Source organism: Acanthochromis polyacanthus, chromosome 15, assembly GCF_021347895.1.
Source record: "Acanthochromis polyacanthus isolate Apoly-LR-REF ecotype Palm Island chromosome 15, KAUST_Apoly_ChrSc, whole genome shotgun sequence".
NCBI classification, from domain to species: Eukaryota; Metazoa; Chordata; class Actinopteri; family Pomacentridae; genus Acanthochromis; species Acanthochromis polyacanthus.
In genome coordinates, this window is record NC_067127.1 from 4,708,194 (window position 1) to 4,726,764 (window position 18,571).

Sequence of the window (18,571 nt, forward strand, 5' to 3'; positions counted from 1 at the left end):
GAGCGACCGCGGGGCGGCCTGCTGAAAGAGCATTGTCAAACGGTGGCTTTACAGCTCTGTCACACACACACACACAAACACACACAGACGCACAGATTTGCAGCTCAGATGTCGGGCTGTAGCCAGAGGCTTGCAAGCTGGAGCATTAACTGTGCAAAGCGTCACATCTCGAGCCCCAGTCAGTGACACTAACGCTGCTGCATAAAACTACAAGTAGAAAAGCCGTGCGGAAACACCTGCCCCTTCTTTAGAAAAATGTTAAAAGTAACATCAGCAGAAACACTTTAATGCCAGGAAAGCAGACGCTCAAACACAAGACTTAAAAAGAGTCAGCAGGCCTCACGGCAGCAAACACTTTGACATTGAATAGATGATTTAGCAGCCTGCAGCAGCACCGACACCTCTGTTAATGCAGCCAGGAAATGAAAGCAGAGACAACTTCTGTTCTCGTCCAGAGCTGTTTACAGCTCCGTCAGACCAGAAATATATTTCTGATCCCTTCGTAAACACTCACTAAATCTTTTTACTATAATTACTTGCCAAGAGGGTTTTATTTTACTCTTTTTTTGTCTCGTTTGAGCTGACGTCGAACCGCTTACTGCTGTCTGTTGTGGACTTCTGAATTCTGGCTGTAAGAAGTTTCATCAGACAAAAGACAAAGTGCAGATTTGGAAAAGATCATTTGATTTTCCCATATAATTTCTTTTTATTGATTTAATAATATTATTTAGACACTAAAAAGAAAGATTTACATTTAGTTTGATACCACAAAGCCAGCCTGAACTGAACAAGAAGAGAGGATATCAGAAATAAGAAATTCTAATAATTAAATAACCAACAATAGCAGTTGAAGGTTTTTAAAGAGTTCTGTGTGTTTGTCCAAAAAGCACACACACTTTATGATATGATCACATACAGTCTTACAGTTCAGCAGAACGTGTTTCAAATATTTTAAGAATTTTCACACTTTTATATTGTACTGATAATAGTGGTGAGAGTTTAGTGTCTGCAGAAATGTTCTGATACATATTTATAATAAATCCTGTGTTGAAATAATATAAGTCAGGCATTAGATTTTTAAAACTTGACATGTTGATTTGCTGGTTTCATATCTGATCTTATTGTCATTGTTTCAGCCACTGATTGCTGACTTTCAAACCAACGCGCTTTTACAACTCCGCTCCCACTCGGCAATAACATAATTCTGACGACATTACAAGCTCACTAGGATGTTTATTGTCTGCTTGTTCTGTCGTTTCTCTATTTACTTAACTGACGAGTGTTTGAACACGGTTCTCTGCGAGCGGATTTTCAATTCAGTTTTAATTTTCAATTAAAAACTTCGAAAGCACAGCGGCGTGCGGCGTAAAATGTAGCAGTTATTGGCAAGTAAATGGGATTTGCAGCACTGGTGTAATCTTTTTAGGAATTATAATCTTTAAAGGATTTAGCCCGCTGATTATTTCTCACAAACAATATTGTCATTAAAAGACATTTGCTCACATGAATCAGTTGGAACTCTCACGCATGAAGAGCAAATAAAGATTTTTAAAATAAAATCACAAAATGCTTCAAAATAAAAGCGTGGAATATTGATCAGGCTGGGTAGAAACAAACAGAAAAGAAAAAAACAAAAACAAATAGAAATAAAATAAATACAAGAAAAGCAAGGAAATAAAATGGAGACATGATTTATTTTCCTGACCTGCGAGAGTTTAAGTGAATATTTAGACACTGCATTTCAGTCTGAGGCTCAGGAAGAAAATAGAAAAATAATGTTGTATTGCTATAAGATTGGGGTGCTCATCTGTGTTTTAGGCATTGTTTATGAAGAAGGTAAATATTCCAGATGAGCTGCAGTGTTCATGTGACTGACATCTGGCAGACAAAACTAAAAAGCTTGTAAAACCATTTTTGCTGAGCGCTGCTGGAGAACAGCTGTGATTCAGAAACTAATGGAACAACAGGGTTCTTAGTTCTCACAGAGGCTGATTCACAGATGATTTATCAGCTGAATGACTAGATGCATTTAATCCCCCATACATTGTTAAATAGTTTTTATTCCCGTAAAAATATAAATGTAAACTCAGTGCCTTTTCTTTGCACAGCTACAAAGTCACTCCAGTTTAAAAATAGTTGTACTGGATCTGTGTGCTTTAAGAAATTAAGTTAAAAAAAAAACAATCAATTAAATACAAGTGTAAAAATACTAAAAATAATTTAGAATTTTTTCCCCTGCCCCTTTGAATTTAAACATCCGGACATTAGGATGCTGATGCTGTATGTGTTCAATCCGAACAGGGAAAGTGACTTTTCAGACATGGAGCTGGCATATGAAACCGCTCATACATTTACAGATTAAAGCACATGTAAATGAAGTTTCCCGGGAATGACAGGCGGCGGTGTAAGGAAACAAAATCAACTAACAGTGAGGGAATTCATCTCGGCCTCGTCCCGATCAAAACCCACGGCGTCACCAATCCTGTTCCCATGTCGAATGTGCGTGTTAGCGAGAGCAACAACTGGCATGACAGGTTGGTGGAGAGGACGAGGGGCATGGCCTTCAGGCACACACACACACACACACACACACACACACACCCCACACACACACACATATTCTTGAGTGCAGTTGTGTGCCAGCCAAGATTTAGCTCGAGCGGCGGGGTGTGAGTGTGGCGATGCTGGGCCTGGGGTTGGGCGAAATATGGTTTTGTGTGTGTTTGTGTGTGTGTGGCAGCTGCAGCCTTCATGCCCCTGGCAGTGTTGTTGTAACCAGGCAAGCCGAGGCCGTCTGCCTGCGATCTTCACCCCCGAGGCCCCCGCATGCTGCACACAAACACACACACACTTATGTAGGTTCACTCTGTCAAACGTTTGTGTGTTAAAGACTTTTCATTATCTGTCGGGATTAGACTTTTACACTTTACATCTTACGGAGTCCAATCTGATTTTTTGCTGAGATGTTTATTTTCAACATTTTATCTCAAAGCGTCTCTCTGTATAATGCACACTGAGTGGTTATTTTAGGAAATACACAACACGTTATACAGTAAGGAATTAGTTTACTCTGTGGCCTGTTTTCAAGTCATTCTGATAATCTATGTGCTGTGCAGTAAATATTTTCTTAAAGTGACACGCTCCACTTGATGAGATGTTCGACAATTCAAACGCACACATTAATATGAGGCAAACCTGACTGCTGCTTCCAGATCTTCTGCATCCATTACCGTCTCTCTGTTTCCCTAACATGACGTTAGCACTTTCCCTTTGGACCGTGCCTTTAGGACATATGCTCCCACCTGTAAATAAATATGCAAACACAGACAAACACGTACACACAACAGAGTTTAGACACTAGCTGTGGGCTACGACTGATGTATACCACAGAGAGGTAGCTGTGTGTGTGTTTGTGTGTTGTAATTAATCTCTTTAGTAGCAGCAGTCAATAGAGAGTGTGGCGGTTCGAGGTGCAGATTGTGAGCGGAGTTTGATTATTGGGCCGTCAGGGGAAATTACTGCAAACTGCCTCCCAGCAAAACTTGCTTTTATCATGTCTGCTGGAGAGCAGAAACACACTCTTACTACGAGGGCTGCTCTGGAAGCTGTTTCAGGTGCAGGTTTTTTTTTTTTTTTTCCAGGAATTATTTGAGCGTGTCGTGCGTCAGTAAACCGTGGGATCCAGCAGGTGGTGTCCTTTCACCAGGTCAGCAGGGAAGCTTCTCCCACCCCGACCACTCAGCCCGGCCGGCAGGGAGGCGACGGCTGGAGCTCCTTTTGTTCCTCCTCCTCCTCCCTCCGTCCGGCACCTCACATGACACGGCAAACTGTCAGCCCTCATTTCTCACCGGCTGCAGATCCTCTTCGCCCAAACATCCATTTATCTGTCTCGCCATCAGTGCATCCTCATGAATCCATCCAAGTTTCCTTCCTTCTTTCCTTCCTTCCTCCCTCACCGGTTCCAGGCAGCGGGCAGAGGCGAGCCAGCCCGCAGTGTGTGTGTGGATTAGTGTAGGGCAGTGCCTGAGCATTAAGCTGTATTAAGCCCTAATTAATGAGTGTGCCAGTCGATAGAGGCCAGTTATTGGATTTGCTGCTTTAGCTGCTGGAAGGAGCGCTACCTTAATCTCACACACACACACACACACACACACACACACACACACACACACACCCACCCCTTGGACGTAGGGTATGAAGGTGAGGCGGGGTGGATTAGAGAAAGTGTGTGTTGTGTTGTATAAGGCCAGAGGTTGGCGGCTCTCTGACCAGACGAGCTGAGTGTGTTTCTATGTGTGCCAGGGTCACAGCTTTTACTTAGTGCATTACATAAACCTGCAGCTTACAACCCGCCGCTGCTTTAAACATCTCAGGCCACAACCTGACCGACTGATTTACTGGCTGCCCGTTCAGCTCGGTGCCATGTGTGGAAGCCTGTTGGCGTTTTACAGTCTTCTGTGCAGCTGTTGCCTCCTCAATAATTGTGTTTTGGATATTTTACAGCACAGAACCTCTCAGTTACTGTTTGGAAATGGAGGACCAGCAATGCCAACAGAAGCAAACCTTAAGGAACGCTAAATAAACCCATTTATATGTTCATTATTGTTGAATTTCCCTTCGGGGATCAATAAAGTCATTTTATTCTATTCTATTCTATTCATTTATTTAAAGGGTCATTTCAGGTGAAATGACCAGATATTCCTTGGGGGTGTTGCTGCACCATCTTCAAATTAGTCCTAAATTTGCATGCCATTAGATAGTCACAAAAGTACTTTCTATGCAAAATTGTAGGCCTGTAGCTCAAATAGTTTCTGAGTTGTGGGGGTCTGAAATTTTCAGAATTTGGGCTATAAAAAGCCTCGCCAACATTTTTTGCATCTTTAAGTGGTTATTTCTCAGCCTCTAGACATACCAGAAAGCTGTGAGTTGGTAAACAAGGCCTCTGCATGTAGCTAGTGCCCCACAAACATCCCCAGGTGTTTCCCTACACTCTGCAGGCCGTGGGGGCTTGCTAAAAATGCAAAAAATTACGAGATGCCTACTCATGAGTGGGGTTTGGGACCTTAAAAGTACTAGAAATACTGCACAGAAGTGTTCTAACACCCCTGGGTTCCATTCTACACAAACTTGTGTGATAATTTAGCAAACTGGAGCTTTCTAGGTACCTCAGTTTGGAAAATATGAGCTCCCAAAGTTGGATGAGATTTTTAATTGGCTATTTTTGGTGGCAAAAATCTCAGTGTGGGACAGGTACCAGAGACCCCAACTTTTTCTACAAGACAGTTCCATCTGTCTTCTATCACTGTACAAAAAGCAGCAGGGTTATATTTGTAGTTACTGAGATATTCTTACTCAAAATGGCATGGGTGATGTCAAAATGGTTTTTTGCTTTTCAGTACTTTAAATTGGGACACAAGTATTAGTAGTCATTCCAATGGTAGTATTATGTATGGTTTGTTCTTTTTGAAATGTTAGTTGTTAAAGGTGACGACCTTCTGGTGAAACCACACGGAATGACCCTAAAGTTTGAATCCTGTTGAGCTTACTTGTATTAAAGAGGAAGTGAAAAACTGTTCCGATCGATTTTTAGAGATCTGAGTAATAAGTAAAGCTATCGTCATGCTGAGATCATGATGGGTTTTATTGCACAGAGCAGTTTTTCACGACAATGGTGTGCTCTGTTCCTGCTCATGTTCAAATCTTTCCTCCAAATAAGGCTTAAAATGAGGATCTCCTTCACCTGAACTCTACTACAGGCCAAATATAGATTAAATTACACCCAAAATGTCTCACTTGCTGCATATCTGCTCATCAACAGACACTACAAATTACCAATGTTCCACTCACGCCTTCCTTATAAGCTAGAAAGATGTGCGCAAAGAAGCTTCTAGTCTCCACTCAGTACAAAAAAAAATCAGTGATATCGGGTGTTTTAATGTCAGATTGACCAAAGTTAAAGCCACGTGATTCTATCTACACGGCCTGTTTTAGTTAGGGTAACACAGATTAAACATGTTGATCATACCAAAATCATGATTATTATCGAAATGATTATGCACACATCTATTTAGTAAATCTCTTGAACTGACCCTTTAAATTCAGAATCCCATCAGATGAAGACTCTTTGGCGGATTCTGTTTATGTTGGCAGGAAGCGCCCTGTGAGAAAGTCGTGGTTCACTTCAGAGAAATAACTTCACACGCTGAATCAATACATGAATAAATCCTCTCCACGGTGTCACATTCATCTCTACGAGCAGACAAAGTGTAAACTTGTCTCGGCGAAAGCTGCTGATGCGTCTCCTGCTTTACGGGATTTCAGAGCTGCCAGTCATCGCCGAAAAACACCTCCCTCCTGTATGTCCTATATGACCGTTTTGGCGCATCGGAGGCTGTGATTGGACGAGGATTGGCATTTCCCTCAGCGTGACTCGGATTAGTTCAGTGGCGTGGAGCTGAAGGCCTTGAGCCGACACGCTCCCGACACTTCCCTCATCAACATTTACAGCTTCAGAACAACAGGCTCAGTTTGTGACCTTTAGGTGCTCCGCTGTGACTGTGTAGTCGATGCCTCCTGCACTGTGAGAGCAGCACATCGGGATCTTTCTGTGTGTGTTGTTGTTGTTGTGTTAGTGTGTGACGTGGCGATGCCCTGCTGTGGTGCTGTGTGACGGCGTAGGAGGCAGTGAGGGGGCGGCTGGTCAGGACAGCTTGGCAGCCGGCTGCAGGAACACCAGGCGGGGAGGGGAGTCGTCGCCCTCGGCCTCCGGGACTGGACGCTGCCTCCAGGACCCAGATAAGCCGCCTCAGCCGGGACGGAGGCTTAACCCTCGTTTTGACACCCGTTTTAAGAGTTGAAAATGTGGGGAAAACATATTTTCACAGTGAAAACTTCAGCATTTCCAACATTTTTGGCATTTTTTGGTGGGGAAAAAGAAATGTTTAAAAAATGTTTCAATAGAATAGATTGCGCTTTATTGTCATTTTACAGTGTATAACGAAATTGGAAGCTATTCTATTATTTTCTTTAAGAACATTCAGAAAAAAATCTACCGAAATCCAGCGAAAATCGCTGGATTTCGGTAGATTTTTTTCTGAATGTTCATAAAGAAAATATTAGAAACTTCTATTGATTATATGGAATCACTTCAGATTTTTTTGGAAGATTTCTGTTCATTTTTTGAAAATATTTACTATTTTTATTTTTTTTAATTTTTATGTCTTGCCAAATTTGGGGATTTAAAAAAAAAAAAAAAACGAAGCTTTTATGGAATTTTTTTGAAATTTTCTTTCTGAAGATTTGCAGATTTTTATAAATTTGGGGAACTTTATTGCTGAATTTTTGGAACAATATTTTTGGTGCCCCTAAATAAAGACAACAGGAGGGTTAAGGAGGGCAGGGGGGGGACTGATGGGGAAGAAAAACAAGACTCTGATGATGATGATAGAGGAGGAAGGCGGGTCGCGAGCGAAGACGGATCATCAGGAGGAAGATTAAACCCTGCAGAGGAGACGGTGCAGGGCAGAGTGAGGACAATGTAGGGGAGGCGGGGGAGCAGGGAGCAGATTGCATAGCAGAGTTGGGATGTTCGCCTCCCCCGTCTGTCACACCAAGGCAGCCCTGCCACTGCCAACATGACCAGCAGGGCAGGGGCATCTGTCTCCCCCCAGCTACCTCTCTCTGCCTCCTCTGCCCCGAGCCACAACCCACGTCACCCTCTTCCCCCTTGTCCTCGTCTGGAGCTCGCGCATCTCACTCGTCGCCTCCTGAACCTGTTGAAACGGCGACGGACAAAGTGGAATATGAGCTCTCTTCAGTACATAAATCTGAGGTTTTTCAAAGCTTTTCAGTTTTTTTTTTTTTTTATCCATACAGGTTTCTTATGAGCTCTGAGCTGCTCAACCAGAGACTGAAGATGAGAGAAAAGTCAGGAAAGTAGCACAACTCCTCCTGCTTTCCTTAAAGTAAAAGTTCTAATTACAAATGCAAACCTATTTGGTATGCCAGTGTTATACTGTACACATCCATGAAAATGAGTCTGTGTGGATCCCAGTTCAAGTTCTGTTCACTCAACCACTACCAGTCCAGCAGAACATCCCCTAATTTTTTCACAAATTCATAGTTTGGTTAATTTAGTTTATTTTTTACAGTGTGTGCAGTTATTTCTAAGTGATGTACTGGCTTCTCTGTGCGAGAGACAGAATACGGATAACTAGAGATGACCCGGCTGAATATGCAAATGTGGTGTGTGTGTGTGTGTGTGTGTTCTTGTACTTGCTACATGGTGAGTACCATTTTCTGCATTTAACTATCAAAGTGAGGACATTTTTACAAAGTGAGGACATTTTGGCCGGTCCTCACTTTGAAACAGCCATGTTTGAGGTGAAGACTTGTTTTTAGAGAACAGGTATGAATTGAGGTTTGGTTAGGGTTAGGGGTAAGGATTAAGTTTAGGCAATCAGTTGTAATGGTTAAGGTTAGGGTAAGGCTCTAGGAAATGCATTACGCCTATGGATGTCCTCACTAAGATAGAAGTACAAGTGTGTGTGTGTGTGTGTGTGTGTGTGTGTGTGTGTGTGTGTGTGTGTGTGTGTGGTGTGTGTGTGGTGTGTGTGTGTGTGTGTGTGTGTGTGTGAATGAGTTCACCGCTGCACTCGAGGACGGGATGACTGACTGAATGGACGGATGAATGGGTGAAATAATGGGCTGCTGGTGGGAATATCTTTAACAGAATTCACCCTCCACCTCCCACACACACACCACACACACACACACACCACACACACACAGCGTTTTTAATCCCAGTGTGCGGTGAAGAGTTCATTGTGTGCAGCGGCAGCCCTGTCAGAGTGGACGCACTATTGGGGCGTCGCAGTGATGATCAGAACTTTCATAACTACCACTCCAAACAACTTTCACACCAAACTGACTGCAGGACGACAGTTTGATCATATAAAGTAAGAGTAACGTTGAATGATTCACAAAGGTTTATTATTAGTAATAAATTATTGGTAACGGATTCATACCAGATGTGAATAAAGTGGGGTAGAAATACTCTGTTACAACATAAAAGTCATGTGTTCATATTTACACCTAAGTACAAAAGGATTATCATCCAAATATGCTTAAAGTACACAAAAGTAAACCCACATATTATGGTATTATTGGTACTTTTTAAGGCTTATTTCAGATACGATTTCACTTTTATAGTTCATCCGCTGTGAATCGACTCTTGGGATCAATAAAGTTGCATCCAATTGTTTTCTCACATTGGCATTATAAATCTAAATCTGCAGAATAAAGTTTTCAGATCAATGTAGTGGAGGAAACGGTGCACTATTTCCCTGTAATGAAGTCGAAATAAGCATTAAATAATTGGGTAAATTTTACAAAGAAACTCAAAGCTGTGCTTACTTTCTTTGTATATGTTTAACCATTTCAACATTTAATAGCTGGGCTGAATATGCCATGAAGTTATTCTTAATTCAGTTCTTCCTGGTAAAAAAAAAAAAAAAAAAGAAAGTATAATTCTGATTTCCTGCATCATTCTTCCAGGACACTTTTCTCATCTATGTGCCAGCAATTTCTCCTTCCAGATATCTGCCACTGAATCATGACTTGTTATAATTTCACTTTCAGATCTATAATGTAATCCTGACGTCATATTTCCTTAAATTCCCCGAAAATCAACATCTTTCTAGATATCTTACATGAAATTTGAATTGATCTGTCGGTTTGGAATTCTGTATAGTCACAATATCATTACAGATGTCTTGAATTAAAGTTTGGTTAGATCAAACGCATGTCAGATGCTTTAGTAAATTAGAGGCAGAAGCAGCTTTTGTTTCAAACGGAGGTTCCAGTAAATTTTGAACACGTGTCCAATGAAGGAAGCCCTCGTTCCCCATGAGCTCTTCCTATTAAAGGCATTATGGAGGAGTTTTTGTTGTTTAATTTGTCTGATTCACATAAAATTAATATACTGACCTTTAGTTTACTTGTATGTATGGTCTCTAAAGAATAAAAAATGTAAAAAAAAATAACTGTAGACACGGCAGGACAAAGAAACATCAGCCAATCAATGCGCTCGGACCGAGGCGTTTGCTTTGCTCCCTTTCCTGTCAATCAAAAATCTTCCGCTCAGGCCTAGTTACGTAGATTACGTACGCCTTGGACTTACGTGTTTTGTGTATGTGTTGCTTTGGGTATAGCTTCGTAGTTAGCTGCGACTTGTTTTGCTCATCTTTTTTTACATAATGGCAGATAAAGATCCAGGGGGACCCAGCCGTAAAAGACAGCCATTTTTTGAGGTCAGAGAAAATAAAGACAACTGGATCGCGAAGAATGCAAAAACAAAAGTGACTATTGGCGAGTCATTTGGGTGATGGCGTCAGCTCAAGCAACAAATGGACCTAAAGACAGATGTCTTGGTTGCTAAATTCCTTCTGGACAGGTAAAACTATTATTGATATTGTATTATACTGCGGCTGTAGGCAACTTCAGCTGAGTCCTACGCAAGTTCTGGAGGGGGGCGTTTCTTCGTAAATGTTAAGAGGGGAGGCTTAGAGAGGGGGTGAGGGAGAGGTTGTATGTGCACATGCGCATGCTACGTTCAAATAGTCGTAGGAAAGTTAAATCTCCTCTAAATGCTTTAAAACGAGTATTTCTCCTAACTGTCTCCTCCTCCTTATCTCTTTGTTGGAGCTAAGCATCCAAAGGGATAGCTCGTCACTGTGACCTGTTCAGAATGATTTCTAGGTATCTGGAACCTAAAAATTCAGACGTAGAGTAGTTTAGAAATGTAAATTCCTAATAGCTCAAAACCCAGTACTAAAACTCATGTACACTAAACTGAAAATTATACCTAGATTTTTCTCCTATTTTCACGAGCTCACGAGTTACGAATGCATGTCTGTTGCATGTTTTTCGTCTCCTAAAGAAAGCTCTTGCAGTGTCTGTAATTGGTGCTACAGTTGCCTTTTTAAAATATGCTCCAGTAAAGATGCTACATAACAAACAAAACCTCTCAGTCCCTCAAAATTTGTAGCAGCAAAGAACGAATTCACGTCTAATATGGATGATTTTATTTATAGAACTGCAAAAAAAAACTGTAAAAAAAATAGAGAAAAATGACAAATTTCTATGGCCAAACTTTATAAATCCTCATTAATCATCTAACAACTGCTCAGATTTACCCTCTCAGCTAATGGACAAAACAAATACATGATGGCTGCACATATTGCGAAACGGACACGGAGATACTCACTGTTTCTGCAACATTTATCAGTGACTTGAAGCATTTAGAAAGAATTAATCCTTTCTGATTTGTAGAGAGTGCATCGACATCGAAAATAAAAAATAACTTTACATTAAGTGGAAAAAGCATTCTGATAAAAGAAATCCAACAAGTCAAATGAAAGAGGCCTATATTGTAGAACTGTAGTAATTGTGGACTGACTGATTTACTGATTATCAGTATTTTAGTTTTTATCTCCCTCCAAATGTCTCACTAATGATCTCAGCCTTAAAAACCCACAAACACTCCTCTATACTGGACCACACTTAGTACAGTCCGGTTCCCCCTTCTATAAATCTGATTGGAATCTTCCACTTCCTGTTTGTCAAAAGTGGCCTTCTACCTGACAGGTTTTATTGGAGCTCATGCGACAAAATTTTGGGGTAACTGCACTTTTAATATGGATGGATGACACATGAATTAGAGTCTGTTTTAATGAGACTGAGTTCACATGTGTAGCTCTGTCATTAAATAGGAAATTATTTCTCAGAATTCACAGAGAAAAGTCTGAAATGTTTGCTAGGTTAGCGTCGCACATGTTCTGTGGCTCAGCTAAAGCTAACTCTCTCCAACTTCTGGATCTCTTGAGTTGCTTGTTGTTCAAAAATCTTGCTAGAGGTGCTGAAGCTCAGAAAGTCTGAGGTGTTTGTTCAAAATAAGCTCATTCTCAAAGTCTTATCTGAGCTGTCCTCCTTGTTTGAACTTTCCCTAAACTTAGGAGTTAATGACAGAGCAGCACATCCAGACTCAGTCTCATTTATGTAGAGATTAAACTTCAGTGTCATTCATTGATGTTTAAGTGCAGTTTTTCACATTTTGTTGCTCAGCTCTCCGACCAAACCAGTCCAAGTGGAAGATGATGTGAAGAGAAGCTCCAGAGGATGAATATCACACATTTATGCCAGAAATAAATGTCCTTTAATTAGACATTGTCATGCAAAAGTTGGATTTCCCTTTAATGATGTTCAAATCTTTGAGTGTTTCTTTGATGTTGGTTTCTAAATGTTTTCTGACACTCGGCCCCAAACATTAAAACCTTCTACGGCTCACAAGCTGCAACAATTCACACATTATCAACTATCTTCTGATGAAACTCAGATAAAAAGTGAAAAACTGTCTGATTCCTGCATCATGAATGTGAATCTTTTGGTTTTATGACTGTAAACTGAATATATTTGGGTTTGACATTTTATAAACCAAAATAAGAAATGAATTACTGGAGAAAACAATCAACAGATGAATGGACAAAGAAAATGTGTTTTCCAACATATATGGCTAAATTCCTCCAAAATTACAAGATACATACAATTTAAATTAAATTTTATTAATAGAATGCCAATTACAGGTCAAATTGTCTCAAGACGCTTTATTTTTATATTTTTTTGTCATATTTAAAATATGACAAAGTAAGAAATTTAAACCTCTTGACTAATCCAATTTATTATTTGGTTTTTAAGAGACTAATCAACAATTAAAATAATTTTCTCCACTAAAACTAATAAACATGAGTCAAATAGAAGGAACAGTTTTAAATCCTGCAGTCCCTCGACGACAAGAATATTGTTTCCTAACAAAAACTAAATCTGCTGGTGGATTCCATTAAAGTCCTAATAATGATAATAAAGTGTGATACTAAAGGTTTGTGGTGCTAAAAATCTCAAAGTAAGATATCAAGTTGAACATCTGGATGGAGGCTGATAAAAGTTGACCTTCCTTCATTTCTGTGGAGCGACTCCATGGGTTTTATGGATGCTGGTTAAAGACCTGCTCTTCTAGTCGTCTTCCTTCTAGTCGCTGTAAAAAGTCACTCCATCCTCGCCTTCAACACCTCTTCATGACAACTTGTTCTGCCTCTGACCTGGTGGAAACTCCAGAAACTCGGAAAAACCCGTCGAGACTCAGATTTTCGAAAAACTCGTCGAGTGGGGAAGGTGTGGTGGGCGGGGAGTAGAGGGGGCAGTGGGGGAGGTGGGGGTAGAGGGGGGAGGCCGCCACCCACCTCTCCTCCTACTCTCGCCCTGTCTCCACCCTGACTCCGCCTTGGCTCCACCCATGTGGTCACTTGGAAACTACGATGTCAAAGGGACGACGAGTTCATTTCCTTTTATCTGATCTGTAGCTCAGTGAGTTAAGGGTTTGCCTGTGGAGCTGCAGGTTGCTGGTTCAAGACCAGACCCTTCTTAAATTTTTGAAAAACTTAGACAAAGAAAAATCCAGTGTGGAGACTTGATCCTGCTACTTCCACTTGGTAGTCTCTCTCTATCCTCCTGAGCTACTAACTCAGATTACTAATTCTTCTTTTTTGTGCATTTATCATCGATTTTTTGTCGTTTTCGAGGTTTTTTTAACTCGAGTCTCGTCTCGACCGTTTTTCTCAGGAGGTTGGACTTCAGCTTTGTGCTGGAGGGTTGAACCCTCAGTTCCAAGACTTTCCAAAGCTCCCAGACCTCCGAGTCCTCAGGACCTGAGCTTTCACAGTCTGAGGGCTGAAATTTTCTAGCCCACAGTAGATTTCTCGTTAGTTTGACCTTCAGACAGTCTCCAAGGACTGATATTTTCTAAGTTCCCTGAGCAGTTCTCTGTTACTTTGAACCTTTCGACTAGTCTGAGGGCTGAAGTTTTAAAAGTTTTCTCCGTACGGTCCTCATGTTAGTTTGCACTTTGTGGTTAACCAGAAGCCTTAAAACTTGTGACCATGAGTCTTGATTTCACATTTAGACCATCCATGAGTTCTTCTCAGAACTTCACCTGTGGTTCTTTAGAAATCCTGAACAAACTTTGATTCTCTTCACTGAACAGTAAAGTTTGTGGAGATCAGAAGGTAACATTAGTTGATCGATGCCTTCAACTACTAGTAGACTTTATCTGGAAAGCAGTTTTCTGAAATGAGTTCTTAGTAAATCTGTCCACAATCAAACCAAGAACATAGAAAGAGGAAATGTCTGAAGAAACAACTTGATGTTTTCATTTCAGACTAGAAAACGCTTTAAGACCTTTATCTGTTTTGCTCTTTTTGATTGTTTTATCATCTCTTCTGTTTAATTTGATCTTCTAAAGTCTAACTGGTGTCTTTTCAAATGTTTTGTCTTTAGTTTGATTCTTAAATGTTTAGTTTTGCTTTTCTCACATTTTATTCTTTTATAATATCTGATTTGATTTTGAAATGTTTTGTCTTTTTAATGTTTGTTTTTTCAAATGTTTAACCGCTTGTTTGAAAAATTTCCTTTTCTTCCCAATGTTTATTTTTTAGATTAAATCTTTAAAGTTTTTCTTTTTAAATTTTACGACCTTTAATGTTTAATTTTCTTTTTAAATGCTTCACTGTATTTTCTGTTTAATTCCTATTTAAAGTTTTGTCTTTAAGATTTAATTTTCTAATTAAACATTAAATTTTTTAATTAAATGTTTGTCTTAAGGTTTAATAATCAAAATAAATGTTTTGGATTTTTAAATGTTTAATTCTCTGAAATATTCATTTTTAATGTTTAATATTTTGTTTAAAAATGTTATTTAATTTCATACTTAGATTTTGTGTCTTCTATTTTCAAATTAAACATTGTTATTATAATTTAATGTTTAATGTTTAATTTCTTTTTAAAATAATAAATGCTTTTCCTTATTTAATTGTTTTTTTTTTTTTTTAATTTAATTATTTTTTATTAATGTTTTTTTTCTTTTTAAAATTTTTTTCCTTTTTTATTGTTTTTAATGTAGTTTATTTCTTTTTTCTGTTAAGATTTTAACTCCAACCTGGAAAATGAAACAAACCCTTAAACCACAATGAAAATACTTCTGATGTCACAATCATGAGTTAGTCACTTATTCAGTTTATCAATTCAACTTTATTTGTTTAGCACTTTTCACACAGATGACAAAACTACACAAGCAAAGAGAAAAATTATGCTAAAACTATGATTAAAACTCAAACTTATTAAAAAAAGATTTAACATGGTAATAAAATATGTCGTGTTCAGGGATGGAGGAGTTTATTGAAGTCTTCTTGGGTTCACACGGTAAATCATTTAAAAAAACTTGATATTCAGTCTAAGGAAACTGCAGAGCAACAGAAGAACCAACAATATCTCCCGTTTTCTCCTTTAATGAGTCGACTCTTCTGGCTTTCAGACAAAGAACTACAGACGCTTCACAACCTGCTCAAACTCTTGGTACAGGACCTCACCACACGGATCAAGAAGGTTTCCTTCTCATTTCTACTCTGAAGCTCACCTTCTCCTGCTCAAACTGCTGACAAATGTTTCTGCTGCTCTAAAGTCTGGTCTCCAGAACTTCCTAAAAACTCTCAAAGTCTCTTCTGCTGCAGGTTGCTTTGTAGAACTGTTCCAGAAAACCTCACTAAACCACATGGAGAAGCCTCAAGATAGTCATCCAAATGAAACCCTACAAAAACCAAACTAGCACAACCCAAACGCTAAAGTCTCCTGCAGCCTACCAGAGAAGCTCTTTAAACAGAGAATCAGGACAGGAACTCTTACCTTCTGGACAACCAACGTTGGTTCACAAACAAGAATACAGAATGTGTCTGACCAAAAACCTCTAAAGACTCACTACAGCCAAGATAAAGACACAACTCAGCTGCACCAAATCCACTAATCACTGCACACATTAGCACCATGTGCTAACTGTGGCTAAAGAACCACATTTACCAAGACAACTATCAGTAAAAAAGCACCTAAAACACCACCAAGAAATACATTAAAGAGGATTTTACTGCTGGAAGCTCAAGCCAACGCCCTAAAGAACAAACTAAAGCAACGGAGCCTAACCCGGGTCCAGTGAAGAGAAGCAGAGGAAATGTTTGACTGCAGACAATAAAGCAGGAAGACACTGAGCTGCTCAGGTGTTCCTGATGACACCAAGCAGCCACCTGGACAGCCAATGGAACACAGCTTACTGGAAGTCCAGAGGGCTGGCTTAGTGAAGGAAATTTAGTTTAAATTTGAAGCAGAAAGTTAACAAAGAAAGTTGAAATCCACCTTCTGATGCCTGAAATCTCTGAGTTTTCACACAAAGAACACCTGAACATGTCAAACTGGTTCCATAGTAGAACCTTGACTGTAAAAACGTCATAGTATGGCGTGTTACTCAAAAGACATTACAACCAGCTGTCTAGAGTCGCTGAGGAGCAAAAACAAACAAACGCTGGTTTCCAGGGGGTTAGGAGGCTATTTATTAGAAGGAGTAAGTTTACAACAACAGCATGTGAGCAGAAAAATCACAAAGTCTGTCTTTAGTTCAGCTGAAAATATTAGTTTTTGTCTTTTTTATTGACCAAACTTTTCAGGAAGTAGATGAAGAATAACTAAAGCTCTCATGTAGAAATCCAACTTATTTTGGATCCTTGTGGAGAGTTTAATCTCAGAGTTTGTAAAGCTGTTGAGTTTTTAGGGTCACATGGATTGTTTTGACATTTAATAATCGAGTCCTGAAATAAAATTACAGTTGTGGATTTCTGTCATTTAGTCTGGACTAAACAAATAACAGCAGCATAAATCTGAAACGTCTTTATGAGGATTCTGGATTGAGGTTTCTCACTTGATAATGATCAAAACATGAAATTTATGTTGGTTTAAAGGAATATTCCACCTTAAATCTTTGAATGTTGACCTAAAAGGTTGGTTTCAGGAAGTATTCCACCTACAAGGTCCTCACACATCGAACTTAAAGGAACATTCCACCTTAAATCCCTGGACATGCACCTAAAATGTTGGTTTAATCGAGTATTCCATTAAAATCCTCAAAGAGACCTGAGGGCTGATTAAAAGGAATATTCCACCTAAAACCTCAAATATAGACCCGAAAGGGTAGTTTAGAAAAAAATCCTTCAATGTAGACCAAAAAAGTTATGGAGGAATATTCCACCTGGTTAGGAAGAATATACCATCCTCAACATCCTTACATGTAGATTAAAAGACGGTTTGGAAGAAAATTCCACCTAATATCCTCCAATGTAGACCTAAAATGTGAGTTTAATGGTATATTCCACCTAAAATTCACTACTGTAGACCCTGGAGGTTGATCTGATGGTGTATTCCACCCAACATCCTTGAACATGAACTTAAAAGTTTGTTCAAAGGAATATTCCGCCAAAAATCCTTCAATGTAGACCAAAAAAATCTTGGTGTAAAGGAGTATTCCACCTTCAGTGTAGAGCTAAAGGATGGTTTGGAGTAATATTCTACTGTAAACTCTTCCAATGTAGACCTAAAAGGTTGATCTGATGGTATATTCTACCTAACAGATGGTTTGCTGGAAATGTTCCTCTGTACCCCTATGTAAACATTCCGTTTCCAGCTCCAGTAGTCATTCACCACATTAACAATGTCTGGACTGATTCATTTAATGTTATCTTCGTTAAAAAAAAAACAGTTTTCTTTCAAAAATAAGGACATTTCTTATATATGACGTCGTTGACACTGCACCAAGGTGATGGTTTTGATGCCTCCAATCAACTTTTATTATTATTATTATTTTGTAGTAAAAATCTATTGTGCTGTAGCAGAGACGTTCATACATTGTTCATTGTGCTGTTTTCAGGGGCTACTTGTTACAGTTTTTCGTGTTCCACCACTGAGAAACACAGCATGGATGAGTCGCATCTGACCAAATATCCACTCTTTCATGTTTTTCCAGGCGCCTGCTCGGCGTCCTTGTCTGCCCTCTCGGTGTAAAAACTTACACCGCCGTCATATCCGCGCAAACACTGTTGAATGCTCGATCAACACAAAAGTCCAGTGATATTAAAAGCTCTTTGTGGATCCAGCTCTCTTTCAATATTTACAACATTTGGTTTCATATTAGCCAGGAGGGTATGTTCCTCTTGCACACTTTCAGTCAACACTGTGTGTGTTTCAGGCTGCAGCAGTTGGACCGTCACTGTCAGAGCAGCGCCCAGCAGGTGTGTGAGCTGCTGGTCAAACAGAACCAGCTGATGCAGGAGAGAAACACACTCAGCGAGGAGATGCAGAACCTACGCACAGAGGTACTAAAACACACACACACACACACACACACACACACACACACACACACACACACACACACACACACACACACACACACACACACCGACGTGACTCACTGCTCTGCTACTAAATGAATCTGCGGTCGCGTCTTTTCTCGCCAGGAGCACGTTCTAGTTGTCAGTTTACTAAAATAAAACCAGCGAGGAGACATTTGTCCCTTCATGACTAATGATTCTGTCTGGTTCCGGATTTCTACTGGAAAACATGTTGTCTGTATTCTGCTGTGATTCAC

General features: G+C 39.7%; 2 protein-coding genes across 3 annotated transcripts in view; one reads left to right on the top strand and one right to left on the bottom strand.

Moving 5' to 3' along the window:
* The window catches only part of adss2 (adenylosuccinate synthase 2), a 238,197-nt gene that overhangs the window by 45,656 nt on the left and 173,970 nt on the right, over positions 1–18,571 (bottom strand). The gene's annotated exons all lie outside the window — the stretch shown is intronic.
* sdccag8 (SHH signaling and ciliogenesis regulator sdccag8) overlaps positions 1–18,571 on the top strand; it is a 93,241-nt gene that overhangs the window by 37,306 nt on the left and 37,364 nt on the right. For both annotated transcript variants that reach the window (XM_022205045.2, XM_022205046.2), the window contains exon 17: positions 18,170–18,296. In XM_022205045.2, coding sequence (XP_022060737.1) covers positions 18,170–18,296 — 127 coding nt within the window. The remainder of the gene's footprint in view (positions 1–18,169; positions 18,297–18,571) is intronic.